Here is a 17,072-nt window from a genome sequence, read left to right as displayed (position 1 = left end):
CTGAGATAAAGTAACTGCGCCAGGGAAGTGGGGAAGTGGGCAAGACTTTATCCTGGGCCAACATTACAGCCAGAAGCTGCCTCGCCTCTGAAATCCTCAAAGACTGACTTGCCAGCAGCTTTCCTCTTAAGGACTCAGGCAAGCAGGATTGGTGCTCTTTCAACAACATCTAAAGCAGGGGTCTTCAAACTTGGCCCTTTTATGACTTGTGGACTTCAACTCCCAGAATTCCTCAGTTAGGCATGCGTAGAATGTCTACCATTTTCAAAAGACCAGGTTGATCACAGGGGAATCCACGGTCAACAAAATCAAGATGTGGGTCACAATTAGGTGGTCAAAGACCTGCAACGTTGGTGGCGTGGCTTGGAGCACAGGCCTACAAGCCATCATTTTTAGTCTATTTTTAACCTTGCTGACATCCCAGGGTGATGACGTGGACCCGAGATGGGATTGACCTTCTAGCTTGGAAGAAAAGACTCATGAAAGCAGGTTTAGTGATGGGCAACTGATCCCAACGCTTCCATTGTTGCCCTTGGCTAGTTTATTAATTGCTGCCTGATGGACCTTATCTCCCATTGATTTTCCTGCTCTCCAGATATTGCAGCTGTGTTTGCTTCCAGCCAGCTGCCACCGGTGCACCCTGGGATGGAGTCATGGTTGGCCTCGCCCCGAGGGACAGAGAGGGGCGGTTAGCGATCTCATTTCTTGTTCCCTCAAAGGTAGATTCCATCAGGAACTATGATCTTGAAAAAGGGACCACGTTGCAGGCAAATCTTCTACAAATGGCTGTGCATCACTTAGAGTCCCAGGGAAAACAGGATGTGCTCATACAAAGACTTTTGATTATGTTGCTGGGTAGAAATATGCTCATATACTAATCCGTGGGGGCTTTTTCCCAGTTGCTAAACAAAGCAGAAAATGCAGGGTCCTCAAGAAATGTAGGAAGGTGGAAGATGGGACCTCTGAACTCCATCCAGTTCCATTTTGTACAAGGCAACATTGCAATTTTATCATCAAGACGTTATCCTGCATGTTTTTCCCCCTATGCTTTCTGCCTTGCTTCAAACTCAATTTGGGTCTGATAAAGAAGGACAGGGCTTTAATCAGTTTTTTTTTAAAAAAAAAAGACCTCTTCCCCCCCGCCCCGTACAATTAAATTGTTTCACGAAAAACTGGAAATTTTAAGGATGATCAAAAGGAGGTATCAATCAAGTTACCTGGATTTGTTTTTCTATTTTTCAGGATATACAGGCTGCTAATGTATTTTTTTTGTGCATTTTAATAAAGCAAATCCTTTTGTAGTGTGTGCTAAAAAAAGATAGTGCTTTTAGTACATAAAAAGAGAGGGAGAGATGGCAGGGAGAGAGAGAGAGAAGATTTTATGCAGATAGTCTTTGACTTATGACCACAATTGTACCAAAATGTCTGTCACATTTGTTAAGTGAGTTTTGCCCCATTTTATGACCCTTCTTTCCACAGTTGCTAAGTAAACCACTTCAGTTATTCAGTTAGTAATATGGTTATAAAGTGAATTTGGCTTCCACATTGACTTTGCTTGTCCGATGATCACAAAAGGGGATCACGTGACCCCAGGACACAGCAACCGTCGTAAATATGAGTTGGTTGGCAAGCGTCTGAATTTTGATCGTGTGACCACGGAGATGCTGCAAAGGTCATAAGTATGAAAAACAGTCATGTCATTTTTTCCGGCGGTGTTATAACTTTGAACAGTCACTAAACAATTGATTGTAAGCCGACAGAGAGAGCATATGAGAGAGATAGCGAGTGAGAGAAACATTTGCTGGTTCAAATGTTGAATTTTATGTCTAGTATGAACTATAACAGTTCTTTATTAAGTGTACAGATAGAGAAGTCTCCACCCTAAAACCTCCGAAAGAAACACCTTTCATTCGAAGGACCTTCAGGAACTCTGAGTCAGTCACTTTCAACAAACCAGCGGTTTCAACAAAAGATCATCTAGATCAGCGGCCCCCAACCTTTTTTGCACCAGGGACCAGTTTCTTGGAGAGAATTTTTTTCCACAGACCGGAATGGACTTGGTTTCGCGTGCTGCCTGTCTCCTGCAGATAGAGCTTCACTTGTTTGCGCGGACCACTTTCTGGCATGCTGTGGCCCAGTGGCGGTCCAGAGACCAGGGATTGGGGATCCCTGATCTAGATCTTTTGATCTAGATACCTCACCCCATTTTTCTTCCCATCCGATTGCTTTCTCCAACTTCTGGTCTGGGTTTTATAGCAGCCCTGCTTCCGGAGCAGGGCTCTAATCTTGGAACCGGAGCGCAGGACCCAGCCCTTTGGACTTCAGCATGTGACCCAAGTACACTCAGGGCCTCCCACAGTCTGGCCAGGAGGACAGAAATGGGAGCAAACAGGAGCTATTGACACAGCATCAATTCTGCCCCTTTGACAGCTCAATAGGTTTTTGCTGGTCGGCCCAAGATAAATGGAGATTGATTGTGTGCTAATATGTTCCAGCAAGAGGCCTAATGAGCGACTTTTGAACTGACACGGCGTGTTCTTGCAAGATTCAAGAAAGTACAAGGGCTGAGGCAAAGAATTTCCCTCTTTTTCCAGCTACAAGAAGAATCCAATTTTGGTCACCACAATATAACAAAGACGTTGAGACTCTAGAAAGAGTGCAGCGAAGAGCAACAAAGACGACTGGGGGGCTGAAGGCTAAAACATATGAAGAACGGTTGCAGGAATTGGGGATGTCAAGATTGATGAAAAAAAGGACTAGGAGTGACATGATAGCAGTGTTCCCATATTTGAGGGGCTGCCACAAAGACGAGGAGGTCTTCCTCCCTTTTTTCTTTCCCTTTCTTTCCTTCCCTGAGCAAATCCAACATGATTTGAGATCGCACAAACACACTCCCGCTGATTCTTCCCTGAGCTGCCCTTCCTCTTCTCATCTCTTCTGTGTGAAAGAAACAGCACCAGAAGCACATCAAGGTTATGCTTTTTATTGAGGAATTTGACTGGCACCTGTATGTACAGCTCATCCCCCCCCCAGCACATCCATCATCCCATGCATTTCACCCTCTCTCCCGCCATCGCCAGGCATGCGCCCACCCACACCGAGGGCTCCAGAGAACCTTGTGCCATTCAGCAGCTGTAACCAAGCCGGGCAGAGCAGTGGGGATGAAGGAGAAACTCCTTGAATATTCAGTGTGATTTATGCTGTTCCCCAGTTTTGCAGATTCTTCCTTACCAAAGGAAGTTTCTTCCTGAATTTAAGCTGCAAAAGCATCTCTACAGGGCACTCCCAGCATTCTGTGCTTTCTCACACAATTCGCAGATGCGAGAATAATTAGCTCTGAGAAGGAAAAAGAAGGTCAAGATTTAGCTCAACGGACACACAAATGCACCCACAACGACAGACACGGAACAAGCGAAGCTCTGGATGATTAGGGGACCTCCCTCTTCTTCCAGATAGAGGCTTTTGAGTCACCTTTGGCAGGAAAAAACAAGATAAACGTTGATATCTTCCTATTATTTCTCCCGCCTGGGCGTTCACCTCCTGGAGGGCCAACCACCTTGTTTGAAAGTCTTCCAACTATCATGGCTTGAAGGTGAGAAGTAGCAAGGTTTCTGTCTATTGCTCCAAACCTTTGGAGATGCCCTGCCCTATTTTTAAGAAGACCGAAGCAGAGGTGGCAGGCAGGGTGCACGTAGGAGCAGAAGGGATGAATGAATCTGTTACGTTTCGTCCCCCATTTATGGGAATCCACCGCCTGGAGTTTCTGCCGTTTGGCAAACAGGAGAGATTCCGTTTTTCTCATTTTCACAACTACAGTACATCAAGCGAGGGAATGTATTTAAAAATAATAATACAAGCTTGCACTTACACTGCATACATTGAGTGCCCATTTCTCTGAACTTGATTGTACACATTTGTTGCGAATTCTGTCATGCTTTTCACAAATATGTGCATTTTTGTACAGTTTTTTTCCCCCTAATATAATTTTCAAAAAATGGGAGGGCTGCATCGCACAACTCAGAAGCCCGTGAATTTGGTTGATAGCTAAGGAAGGGCACAGAAATGGGTTTTGGCTTTGCAAAATCGGATTCCCATCTCGTGGGCACGAATGCCCAAGTGTCCAGTCCTTTCTCCATCCACCAATTAGCCTCTCTGGTGTTTCCTTCTGTAATTGCATTTCACCTGCCAGAACTTCTCGATTCCCATTCTCTCCGAGGCTGGGAAACAGGTTTAAAAAAAATAGGTAGGTGAGAAGAGTTGAATGCGCTTCCTTTCCAGATGTCAAATGACGTGTCTTTTTGATTCTCAAGGTCAGCAGAATATACCACTTCCAACAAAACCTATCCAAAAGTAGCTTTTGAAAATAAATTAAACCAGAAGAGAAAACACTAGAAAGAAATGAAAAGAAATGTGATTCTTTTTCCATTTCTGTTTCTCTCCAGTCACACGGGGGCAATTTCCATAATCTTCCGACAGCGTGTGCAAATTGGAAAAACGGAGTTACACCAACTAAACCCCAAAAAGCAACATCTGGAAACAAACTCGCCCCCATCCCCAGTGGATGGATAGAGCGAAATGAATCCTGAATCATAGGGAAAGTGTTGGGCAAGGATTGCATTGGAATCTTAAGACTACAGATGTAGAATTTGGTGCCTGTTTTTAAATCAGATTTTTTAAAACCAAGTTCCAGGCATGCTTTCCTCTGTCATCAAACTCCTGGCATAGAAATTGCACTATTCTAGCAAAGCTGCTAGATTTTCATTTATCCATTCTACAAGTATGTTACAAGTCTCTATTAGTTACTTTATGTCGTCCCTCTAACCTGGGAATTGTCGTTTACTTCTTATTAAAAGCAATTCTATATAACTGCATTGTAAAGAACTTTGACAAAATTGCAAACAATTGGAGAAGCCATTTTGCCTGAGAAAATAGCAAAAGAATGAAGCTAAGTAAAGTGCTCTGATTTGGTGCTATTCTTCATCTTCATTTATTGAGTTCGTCTCCAGCAGGAATGTTTGCAAAGGGGAGGTCAAAAAATGTCAGGGAGTTTTGGGTCCTTGGTGCTCTCTCAGCTTGGTTGGTTTTTTTTTAATTTTTTTTGCAAATATTTCATTACCCAACTAGGTAACATCACCAGGGAGCAGGGAGTGGGGTTTGATCCCTGCCCATACACAAGTGGCTTGCCCTGTCATTGTCGGTGTTGGTGGGAGTGTTCTTGTTGATTTCAAGGCTGTTGTTTACTGTCTGAGTGTTTGAGCTGGTAGCTCCTTGATTGGGGTAATGACTCTCTGCTTATCTGGGTGTTCATTGCAGATGAATTGAGAAACTATGAGCAACTTAAACCCAGCTAAGTCCAAAAATGCTGGAGAATTCCAGGAAGCCTGGCCCTCAGCTATCAACAGGCACATAGAGATAAACAACATCTACATACCATTCAAAAGAGACAATCCAAAAGCTAAAAGACCACAACCCCTCCTTGCCAGCAATCTACATCCAGATAAGCAGAGATTAGCATTGAGATTAATAGGAGACCAACCATCAAAAAGTAAAAATTACCCCAATCAAGGATACACCAACTCAGACAAACAAGCTAACACTAAAAAAACAACCTAATCAAGAAACCACCAAGGAACACTGACACTGACAGGGCAGACCACAAAGAGGCAACCCCATTCCCTCCTAGTACTGATGATGTTCCCTAGTTGGGTAATGAAACATCGGCAAGAAAACCACCAAGCTCAGAGACCACCAAAGACTCCATAGTTCAACCCTTCCCTTCCAATCAGGGAGGTGTTTGTCAGCATGCAATCTATTTGTTTTATTTCATTTCACGTATTAAATTTACATGCCATCCATCTCACTATCCAAAGCAACCCTGGTTGGCAATTATTAAAGTGCTGCCCCCTTTTTTCCCAATACGAGTTATATGTACAGTACACTTAAAAAGGAGTGGGCTTGGCTCATGACCACATGCTGACTGTTTTGAGTCCCTCTCCTCCCCTCCAACTGTCTTCATTGGGGGGGGGGTGGATAAAACCATATGACTCAGTGATAAGGGTGGATCCTTCAGAGGTTATTTCTCGGTTAGTTGACTTAAATTGATTGGCTGCCCAATTCCGGTAGACTCCAGAGAAATTTTAAGAGTGGTAATTAGGGACAATTGCAGGTATTCGGTCTATTCTCTACATATTGTCCTTGGAAAGAAACACTGTGGGAGAAGAAGCAGGAAAAGGTTCTTACAAATGGAGGGCAGAATTATCTGGACCGGTCTTTCCCAACCTTAATCTCTTGAAGAGGTGTAGACCTCAACTCCCAGACTGGGGAATCTCTGAGAATCGAAGTCCACATTTCTTCAAGGGACCAAGGTTGGGAAACACTGGTCTAGACCCTCTTGCAAAAATAGGTGGATGAAACATAGTGGATGCATTATAAACAAAAATAATAACTCCACTAGAAGCACCCCTTTCTCTTCCAACTTTCCTTCTCCGCCCCCCAAAAACACCCCCAAATCCCTGCAAAATTTCCAACATCATTCAAGTTTGAACCAGGGAGAAGAAGCTATCAAAGGACCTCTCAGTTGACGCCTGTAACGTCCCCAACATGCTTTCCTTGTAAATCTTTGGAGCCATTTCGTCTATTGGTATTATTATTATTAAAAATGCAGTGACAAATGAAAGCACATCTCTTTCCCAATGGAACAGAAGGCTGCAGGCAAGCCTCAGGTCCAAGGGGCAAGCTGGATACTAGCTGGCTTCTTCCTTGGGTGTCCTGCCCCAGACTTGCATGCAGCCACAGCAACTACTCATCTGTACCAAGTCCAGAACTGGAACCTCTGTGTCCTACTTTGGAGAAAGGCCTCCCCCCCACCACCACCACCATGGACACCTCCAAGTCCAGCCTGCTGAATCCAGCCCCCACCCCTGGAAGCTGCAGGCACCATCAAATCCAGCCCTTCTCAGCCACTGTGGGAGCCAAGACCCAGGAGAGAGAAGGTGGCCCGATGTTTGCGCAACAGGAGACGTATCTTCTCGTCATCGGAGTCTGGGTCCAAGGGCTTGTTGTACTCATCATCCTCGTCAGAGATGGCGCGCTCTCCTGGTCCAGCTCCCGCGCGTGGGGAAGAGGAGGAGGGCTCCAGGGAACTCTTCTTCCTCCACTTGGTGCGCCGATTCTGGAACCACACCTGGGAAGTGGGGGGAAGGGAGGCAAGGCCATCAGGGATCCTTGGATGGCAAGAACCTGGCCTAGATGTGAACTCGGGGTGGGCATCCTACAGTCCCTGAGACATCTATGCCCCTTGGCCCAGGCTTGACCAGCAGTTAGTTCAACTGTTGGGCGAATGTGATTGACCCTTCCCAGGGAGACTGCCATTGGGGGGAGGAAACAGAAAGGGGGGGCTGTTGTCAGGGAGAGGGAGGAACAAGAGTGGGGGCTATCAGGAAGATAAATTTAGCAGACTTCCTGTTGCGGTTGCCACTGTACCTCGGAGCACAAAGATCGGGCAGAATGTTGTGCCCTTGACTGACTCTCTGGCTACATCAGGGGTAGGCAACCTTGGCTCTTTTATGACTGGTGGACTTCAACTCTGGCTCGGGAATTCTGGGAGTTGAAGTCCATGAGTCATAAAAGAGCCAAGGTTGCCTACCCCTGGGCTACATGCTCCAGACAATTGATTTGATCACTTGGTTCAAAACCTTTAGAGGGCCAAAGTAATATGACAAGAAATGTTTTCCACTTCACTGGGCCACAGACTTTAAAAAAAACAACACATTTTTAAAAAATGTTTTCCTTGTCTTCTCATGGGAGAAGGTTCCATTCTCTAAGGCAGTGATAGACGTGTTATTTGAAGCCCAAAGTCTGTTTCCCCCCTCCCTTCAGAACCAACAATTAATTTCTGCTCATATATATGAAGATTTAATCACATAATTAACCCACTGACAAGCTTGCCAGATGAATTGACTGAACGTGCTCCAAAGGGGTGACTGTATTAATGGGTTGTTGAGCTGGGCAATAGTTTTTAATTATTAATTTAGAGGCAATCCATAGCCACATTAATTTTTGCAAAAAAAAAAGGAGAGGAAGAAAGCACAAGGTTCAGAAGGGAGTAGCCAAGACATCAAAGCTATTAACTCTTGAACTTTGAAAGAGCCATTCCATTCCCAGCTTGACTCTTTCCAAACATAACAAGACCAGCAGAGTCCACAGGGATGGGGTCATTTTATGTGTGTCATGTTAAAAAAAAAAAAAGGCAGGGCTCCAACTGTGTGAACGTGACTGCCATCTTGACTTTTTTGACCGCATCCCTGAAGACATCTCTGGAAAGGACTCCCAGCCTCTGAATTTCCTGTCAGGATGTTCAAGGCTAGAGAGTTTGCTGGAAACTCAACAAGATGTTCCCCTAGCACAGGGGTAGGCAACTTTGGCTCTTTTATGACTGGTGGACTTCAACTCCCAGAATTCCTGAGCCAGCCGTGCTGAGGGGAAAGGGAGAGGTTTCCAAGCTGAGTCATGCTGGCTCAGGGATTCTGGGAGTTGAAGTCCACCAGTCATAAAAGAGCCAAGGTTGCCTACCCCTGCCCTAGTAAATGTAGAGAGGGTCAGACTGGGCCTGGTTGCCCTCAACACTTCAGTTCTTCAGATCCTACTTCAGATCCAAAGTCAACCTGTCAATCTGTTACATACTCTCCTAGGATAGGCAGCTCTCGTTTTGATATGAAGGCTGAATATTAGAAAAAATAAACAGGCAGCTTGGTTAGTGGGAGGATTCTGGCACAGGCCAAACATGACTCAGAAATGGCTAGCTTTTTGGCAAGAAGATCCGCTTTCTGCCCAAGATCCACTGGCAACACTAAAAGCAAAAGAGAGTCCTTTGGGTTGGATGTCTTTAATTTTAGCATTTGGTAGAAATTTAATGAAGACCAAATTTTATAGCAGATGTCATAATGTCCGTGTCTTTAATTGACATGTCTAGGGCAATCAGGAGTTTGAAATAACTCCATAACTTTTTCAGATGAGGAAATGGACCCAGACTCAACTCTGCTCCATAACTGAATGTGTGAGTTCTGTTTTTATTCCAAGACAGGATGGGCACTATATTGCCCTTGCCAATTAGATACCCATGCACACTTTTCATAGTACCTACTACGTTCTAGGTTGATAGATGGTTGATATAGATTAGAAAGAGAAAGGTGATAGATGATGATAGATAGAAATAGATTATATAGAGAACAGTAATAGATAACGGCAGATGATAGATCAGACAGAGAGAAAGGTGAAAGATGATAAATGATAGATGATAGAGAGATGATAGATGATGATAGATGATGATGATAGATTATTATTTTTATTTATTATTTATTATATTTTTACCCGCCCTTCTCCTTGCGGACTCAGGGCGGCTAACAGCCTAATAAAAACAAATACAAAAGTACAAAAATACTACCGTTAAATGATATATGGATAAATAGATGATAATGATAGATGATAGAGATTGATGATAGATGGTAGATAGATAAGATAGACAGAGATAGAAAGATAGATATAGAAAACCCTTGAAGGAGTGACAAGCAATAATACAATCAGCCTGACTTTTGATTAAAAAAAATTGAGCTGTAATTAGCCCTGCCTACTCTGAATCCACCCCACTTCCTGGCAGTCATTTTGTGAGAAGATCTCTGAGGTGTTTTCAAACCTGCTGAGGAGCTCAGAGACCCCACAGGTGGTCAGATACTCCGCAGAGTTCCACAAACTCCCCTGGTATCTTTCTGGAAAAAGACTCCAAGATGCCTTTCCATAAAACATTGAGGAGTCATGCACATTCAGCATTGCCAATACGAATAAAGACATCCCAACTATACCTACGACATCTATATTTATATTTCTTTGCCATTAGCCAGTCCTTGGATATTTGGGGAATGGATCTGAACATCTCATTCATCATGAACAACAACTCTTCAGTTCTCCATAATGGTCTTTAGAATTTAAATCAGTTGCCAATAGTCACTTCTCCAAATGATGGCTTTCATTTCAAGATGGATAATTTGGGTCCTGCTAACCCGTTAGGCTTAGAGGGTGGATCATCTAGGAAGCTGACCTTTACCAACCCTTGGCCTTGTAGACTGGACAGCACCCCATTTGTGGATGACATCACCACTGCCTCGTGCCCCAAAGTTCGGGTATGGGAAACTCACCTTCACCTGGGATTCACTCATGCCCAGGGAATATGCCAGTCGTGCCCGCTCAGGCCCAGCCAAGTATTTGGTCTGCTCAAACGTTTTCTCCAGGGCAAAGATCTGGTGTCCTGTGAAGGTTGGCCTCGTGTGTTTCTTCTTGTGGAGGCCGTCACCTAGGTGCCCGGCGGCTGTGTGGAGGGAGACGGGCAGCATGGTCACTGACTGGCATCCGGCTTCCCCAGGGAAGCAACCAAAGCCAACTCATGTTTTGAACCCCAGCTTCTGGGCACGGTGACGGTCTAGAATTTCGTCTTTCCCAACGCTGGACATTGAGGGAAACTGAGCTGAATTTTATTTTTTTTTACATCACTTCCACTTACTTTTATTGGTTTTTGATCCCAAATTCTTTGTATCCCATTTCTCTTTTTTTATTATAACATTTTATTGTATTACAAAATAAAATACAAAATACAAAAAAAACCAGGTAGTAGGACCCAGTGGGGAAGGAAAAGGGAAAAAGAAGTGAGAGGGAGGAAGGGAGAAAGAAAGGAGAGCATTGACCTCCGACTTCCTCTGTTGCAGTAAACATCAAACCTCCACTTTTTACTTTTCCAGAGTAGTATAACCTAGCTTTTTCTATAACAACAAATCAATCTAAGTAAATCCCCAAATCAAAGTTTCATTTTTGTCCACCTCAAGCACAAAATCCGGAAGCGGTCTCCATGTGGAAAGAAAAGGAAGCCGAGTTTAATTGATGTTGAGCAGGCCAGACTTTATCATCTTCCCACAAGCCCACCTTTAGATGGGAAGGGGCTAACTAAGACCTGATCAAAGCCGTTGAGACCCCCAGATGTCTGCCCCAAAGTCCCCTTTTGGCAGGGCCTTGCAAACAACCAACTTAACCCCTGCCTGCCCACAGTCACGCGAAATAAGTTCAAACCAAAATGCATTTTCCCATCTCTGTGTGCGTATTTTAAAATAGCCAAGTGTGTATGTATGTGTGTGTGTGTAAATCTGGAATAAGGGTGTTTGGAGAACAGAAGAGATTCTGAAGTACAGGGGTCCAAATTACCACCTGGCCCAAACCTTCTTTTCATTTGTTGCCTTGGTATTGTTGGGAGAAAATATTTTAACCCATTCTCTCAACTCGCATATTACGGATTGCCGCAACGGAGTTTTCCAGAAGTCAATAGACCTTCATTAAAAAAAACAGAGCCTTTTTTTAAATCATCTTTTCTCATAGCATCTAGTTTTCTCAATGAGGGGACATTTTTACATTGGGGCCAATTTCAGCCTTTCCCTTCACGTATGAGTTAAGCTGCAAGACCTCAGCACGTATGCCCTGGGGTCTGTAGTGCCACCTCTGGGGTACCCAGCTGAAATGCCAGGTGCTTCCTAAAAACCTCACAAAGACAGGAGCCTGGATCTCTCGCCAAGGAAGAAAAGAAGGCTGTGTGACACTACAGTCTGCAGATTTGAAGACAACTCCATCCATTTGCCTCTTTGAATCGACTTTCCGAATCAACTGAATCCAGTGCCTCTAAATCAATTCACTCTATCAACACACGTTTAGTCATGCATATGCGGATTGACTGAAATTGTGGCATTGCTTTAACTAGTTGGCTTCCAAATTTGAATCGGTGGAAATAGTCAAAGCAAACAGCAAATCCTGATTCCCTCTCCACTGATTTGCAACCCCTGCATTAGGCATCAATTTCTCCTGACTTTTAATATGTGTGAACGAAGCCAAGAGCCGTCTCAGAGCCTTCCCTCCACTCGTTCCTAAACTAATGTGACTTCTGATTCATCTGCCCTTTACACGGGATAGCAGAAACAATGAGTAGTTGCTGATTTTGTTTTGCATTCCTGATTACAGGCCTGCCCATTATATGTTTGTGTTTGTGTTTGTGTATGTGTGTGTGTGTGTGTGTATGTCAACCTATTTTCCAAAGCACCAGAAGGCAAGACAAGAAACAATGGATGGGAATTAATCATGGAGAGAAGCAACCTGGAACTAAGGAGAAATTTCCTGACATTTAAAACAATCCACAGAACGGCTTGCCTTCGGAAGTTGCGAGTGCTTTTAAGAAGAGATTGGACACCGTTTGTCTAAAATGGTAGAGGGTCTGCTGCTCGAGCAGGGGGTTGGACTAGATGACCTCCAAGGCTCCTTCCAACTCCGTTATTCTATGCTTCTACCACAAATGGATGGCAGTGGGAAATTTTGAATAGTCTTCCCCATTTATTAAGGTTCGTCTCTCTCTCTCTCTCTCTCTCTCTCTCTCTCTCTCTGTGTGTGTGTGTGTGTGTGTGTGTGTGAATGAATGAGACTTTTCCCCACTTAAGGCTGTGTCCCTGTCCTTTTCCATCAGTCCAATACATGGCATTTTAATAGCTGAAGTTTCTCTTAGCGTGCATTTTTGCAGAGATCACCCATGTTTCTAGGAATCTCAGGCTGCACGGAAGAGGGTAACTTTGGAGCCTGCTCTGTGGTGGGGTGAGGGGGTGGGTGTCTCTGAACCCTGTGCTGTCTTCTCTGCCAGATGAATTCCATTATGGAATGCCTTTCTGGTCCTTCTCCATCAAGTTCTTCTTGCAGTCTACTATGATTTAAATGGCTAGGAGCTTCTACCCAAGAGTGCAATGATGTTTGGGGGTTCAGGATCCCCACCATCTCTTCAGGCAATGGGGGAGGAGAGAGAGAGAGTCCTTTTCCCCACAATAAAAAAAAAACTCAGGGTCAATTCTTGCCCCTGTCCTTGCTTCTACCGAGTTGCTCCTTGCCTCTTTCCTAGCCCTTAATTGAGCTTCATATCAGTTACCCTGGACTCCTTGGCACCACCCGTCATTCCAAGGGGCACCTGGGTGGCAGCTGAGATTCAGAGCATTTCTGCCTTTGCCTAGGAAAACTGAGCAGATCAGGAAGGTTCAAGAAACCCTTTCATTCCCCCAATTAATCTGGTGGGCTACTTAAAAGGCCGCTATTAAAAAAAAAAAACCTCTTTGTGATGCTGAATTTTGAAACCAAAGTTAGTGCAGGAACTTGAGATAAGAGGAAGCTTAGGCAAAACTCCAGAAATGAAAAAGTCACCTGCGAGTGGAAGCAAAAACTCTGCACATGTTCCATCACCTGCTTGCTCTTCTAACTCTAGCAGGTCTAACTTTCTCCTGGTTTGCAACATTACTGCTACTGGGTTTGTAAATTCCTCAGCATTGTGGGTGGCTCTATCATATTCTATGTTCCTCAGCATCTCCATAGAATATGGTGTATATCTATTTCTATAGAAAAATAGCCCACCTCGTCCCTCAGAATCTCATTCAGATCACCCCTCTTTCCAGTACCTCCCAAGTTCATTCAGCCTTCAGTTCCAACAAAAGTTTACACAAAGCTGCAAATTATCCTTCCTTCTATATCCTTTGTGCTCCATTCCCCACCCCCCAGAGTGATATCTTCTCTATGGGAACTAAGTTGTAAGAGCTTCAGACCCGAGATCTGCCTGTGTGACCTCGGAAAACACCACACATTTGAACCAGCACCCCAATAAGTCGCTGGAATGACTGCACAAATTCTGGGACCAGTTTTCAGGTCCGATTAAGTTTTGCTACCTATCCTTCACCATTTGAGACCAATGGCATCCCGTACGGAGTGCCTCTCGCCAGCCGGATCAACCACAACCATGTCCCCGTGCCATGCAGCCGTCCCCATGCCTAGTTGGTTACTTACAATTGCCACATACTCGGCCTTCATGCCAATCCGGGACTGGGTCAGCCCAACAGCTCCTGCCCCTGGCTCCATAGTCACTTCCCGTCTTGGCAAAACTGCCCATTTGGGGACCGTAGTAAATGCCCTGGGCACCCAGTCCATTGAATCCCCCAACATGGGAGTAGCCGGACAGGAGGCCGTTGTTTGGAGGAGCCACCGGTCTGCTGAGGATGTCACTGATGCCATGCGGCGTGCCGGATGCCAACTGGGCACTGAGTCCAGGAGGACTGAGCTTGTAAAAGGAGTTTTGCACCGAATATTGGCACATGGGGGCTTTCACTTCCGGGAACGGGGACAGGGAAGGGCTGTTGAGGAGAAAGGTCCCCTGCAGGTTGGAGTCCATCGCTCGGCTGCTTGCTGGCCAAGGCGCCTACCGCGGAGTGCAGCTTCTACGCTTCCCAAGGCACTTGGCTCATGGGCAATGCCATCCTGAGGCCCTGGGAATGTCCACCTGCCGCTCTTGGTGGGAAGGCCTTTTGCTGGGACCACGTCTGCTGGGACCCCGGAGCTGCACTGGTGGCCGAGGCAACCGTGGCCCAAGTCCATGAGGTTCTTTCCAGTTCCGAAACCAAGACAGACTGACTTGGCCACCACACTTAACTTCAAGGGAAGCTCCCTTTCCTGGGATAAAAGGCTGGGTTGATTAGAATACCTGCTCTCCGATAGGTTGAGGTCTTGGGTCTCCCATTTCTCATTGGGCTGTTTGAGCGCAGGACCCGGATTGGCTGCTCTGAGATAAATTGCCCTTTGAGAGCGCCACGGTCAACACCAGAACCTTAGCACACATGGCTAATGCTGGCAGGAGGGAGGAGGCAAGGATAGAGGAGGCTGCCTTTGCTTTGGGAGGGGGTGATGGATGGAGTGAGAGAGGGTCTGTGTGAGAGAGACAGAGAGAGAGAGAAAGAGCTCTCAACCAAGGGAAATCTAGACAGAGAGCCCAACTTTACAGTTGAGTAGCAAACAACCTCTGAACACGGTGCCTGTAAGAGAAGGTCTTGGGATAGAAATACAAATGCTTTTTTTTACAGTACAGCCGGCCCGAGGTCGCAGGAGTGTGAGGTACAGATAAGTTGGATCCCGGAAGAAAGTGAGGAAAGAGAACAAATAGGGTAAGAGCAGTGGTGGGATTCAGCCAGTTCTCACCACTTCGGCAGAACCGGTAGCTAATTTTTTGTGGTTCGGGTCCAGAATGGACTTCCGGAAGCGGCATCCACACAGAAAACCGGTTGTTCACATATTTGAATCCCACCACTGGGTAAGAGTCGTCGCTTCCGTGCCTGCATCCAGTGAATTATAGCAGAAGTCAGCTAGTTGACGTTGGGTGTCTCAGGTAAGCCTTCGTTTTATTCTTGGGAGGCGGAGGGTGGGGGCTGGAAGGGGGAATAATAGATGGATTGGGATAAAATGGGGATATCTTAGCTCGGCCACAGCAAAGGGGAGTCAGTCACCCTTTATGTTAGCCAGAAGGACTGCGTTGAGGACATTTAGACTAAGCTACCTTGATCTCTTTTCCCCTTGCTCCTCATCACCTGGAACATAGAATAACAGAGTTGGAAGGGACTTTGGAGGTCATGTAGTCCAACTCCCTGCACAAGCAAGGGAGTCTATACATTTCAGACAAGTGGTTGTCCGATCTCTTCTTGAAAACCTCCAGGGATGGGGTACCCACAACTCCTGAAGGCAACCCGTTCCACTGGTTAATTGTTCTTACTATTAGGAAGTTTCTCTTTAATTCCAGATTGCTTCTCTCCTTGATTAGTTTTCATCCATTGGTTCTTGTCTTGGCGTCTGGTGCTTCTGGTTTGACGCCTTCATCTTTGTGGCAGCCCCTCAAATACTGGAACACTGCTATCGTGTCACCCCCTAGTCCTTCTTTTCACTAGACACACCCAATTCCTGCAATCATTCTTCAAAAGTCAGTCTTTAGCCCCCCTAATCATCTTTGTTGCTCTTTTCGGCACCCCTTCCAGAGTCTCAACATCTTTTTTATAATATGGTGACCCAAACTGGATGCAATATTCCACGTGTGGCCGTAGTAAGACTTTGTAAAGTGGTACTAATACTTCTTGATTCCATTCCTCTATTAATGCAATCCAGGATTGCATTTGCTTTCTTGGCTGCTGCTGCTGCACACTGTTGGTTCATCTTTAAGTGATTGTCCACTTGGACTCCAAAATCTCTCTCACAGTTACTGGCATTGAGCCAAGCTTGAGTTACTCGGTACTTGTACAGTTGGATTTTTCTTGCCTAAGTGTAAAACCTTATTTTTATCTATCACAGTCTGGATCTGGTTTACTTTAAGTCGCAGCTACAATTTTTAAGGGGAAAAAAAACATGCTGGTTGGTGCTAAACATCTGATGAAAGTTATGTTTAGTTTGATGAGAAGTGCTCAGACTTGACCACGAGTTATGGCCACTAGACACGATAAACCCTTCCTTCAAAAATAAAAAGCAAGAAAACGGTTCTTGAGAACATCAAATCCAGGCCCCTGTCCAGTGCAAGGTTCAAATCAAAACTTCTCCAAAGGGTGGCTGTCCAATCTTTGCTTGAAGCCCTCCAGAGAAAAAATGTTCAGTAGTTCCTTAGGTCAAGGGTTCCATTCTCAAAACTCCTCTCACCTTTTAGAACAGCGGTTCTCAACCTGTGGGTCGGGACCCCATTTGGGGTCGATCGACCATTTCACGGGGGTCGCCAAGCAAGGCTGTCCGCCATTTTTTTTGTCCGCCATTTTTCCCCCTTTTCCGGCGGGTGCCTTACCTCCCTTGGGCTGGGCCAGCTGGTGGTCGGCCTGCTCTGTCTCTGCCGCTTGCCAGCTACGCCTCGGCCGGCGCAGGGGGCGGAACCACGCATGCGCGGCGCTCCCGGACAGGGAAAGTCCTCGACTTACGACCGGTTGGGTAGTCCTCAACTTACAACCGGTTTAGTCCTCGACTTACGACCGGTTTAGTCCTCGACCTATGACCGGTTGGGGGTCGCGGCATTAAAAAGGTTGAGAACCACTGTTTTAGAAAGTCTAGTCTGACTTCCAGTAGAATCAGCCTTCCTGTAATTTTAAGACCATTATAGTGGCACAAAGAATCAGGACCATACAAAAAGTGGTATTTCAGAAGATTTATTGCTCAGTGCCAAACACCCA

The 17,072-nt window shown here is 45.4% G+C and overlaps 1 protein-coding gene across 1 annotated transcript; it reads right to left on the bottom strand.

Moving 5' to 3' along the window:
• Nucleotides 1-6,955: 6,955 nt before the first annotated feature.
• On the bottom strand, nucleotides 6,956-14,278 carry NKX6-3 (NK6 homeobox 3). Its single transcript, XM_015816532.1, has 3 exons — nucleotides 13,897-14,278; nucleotides 10,191-10,360; nucleotides 6,956-7,183 (listed from the first exon to the last, which is right to left on the bottom strand). The coding sequence occupies exons 1-3, from the start codon at nucleotides 14,276-14,278 to the stop codon at nucleotides 6,956-6,958; spliced, it is 780 nt and encodes a 259-aa protein (XP_015672018.1).
• Between the last annotated feature and the right edge of the window lie 2,794 nt (nucleotides 14,279-17,072).

The sequence above is a fragment of the Protobothrops mucrosquamatus genome, unplaced genomic scaffold, assembly GCF_001527695.2.
Source record: "Protobothrops mucrosquamatus isolate PMUCROS unplaced genomic scaffold, P.Mucros_1.0 scaffold462, whole genome shotgun sequence".
Taxonomy (NCBI): Eukaryota; Metazoa; Chordata; class Lepidosauria; order Squamata; family Viperidae; genus Protobothrops; species Protobothrops mucrosquamatus.
Note: the sequence above shows the minus strand (reverse complement) of the source record. Positions and strands in the feature narration are given on the sequence as shown.

What these genes read in the sequence shown, in the direction of transcription:
- NKX6-3 (XM_015816532.1), bottom strand. Translation starts at nt 14,278, where the DNA reads ATGGACTCCAACCTGCAGGGGACCTTTCTCCTCAACAGCCCTTCCCTG. An exon ending in AGGCCGAGTATGTGGCAATT is followed by an intron (nt 10,361 to 13,896) that starts GTAAGTAACCAA and finishes CCCTCCACACAG; the next exon opens with CCGCCGGGCACCTAGGTGAC. An exon ending in TGAGTGAATCCCAGGTGAAG is followed by an intron (nt 7,184 to 10,190) that starts GTGAGTTTCCCA and finishes CCCACTTCCCAG; the next exon opens with GTGTGGTTCCAGAATCGGCG.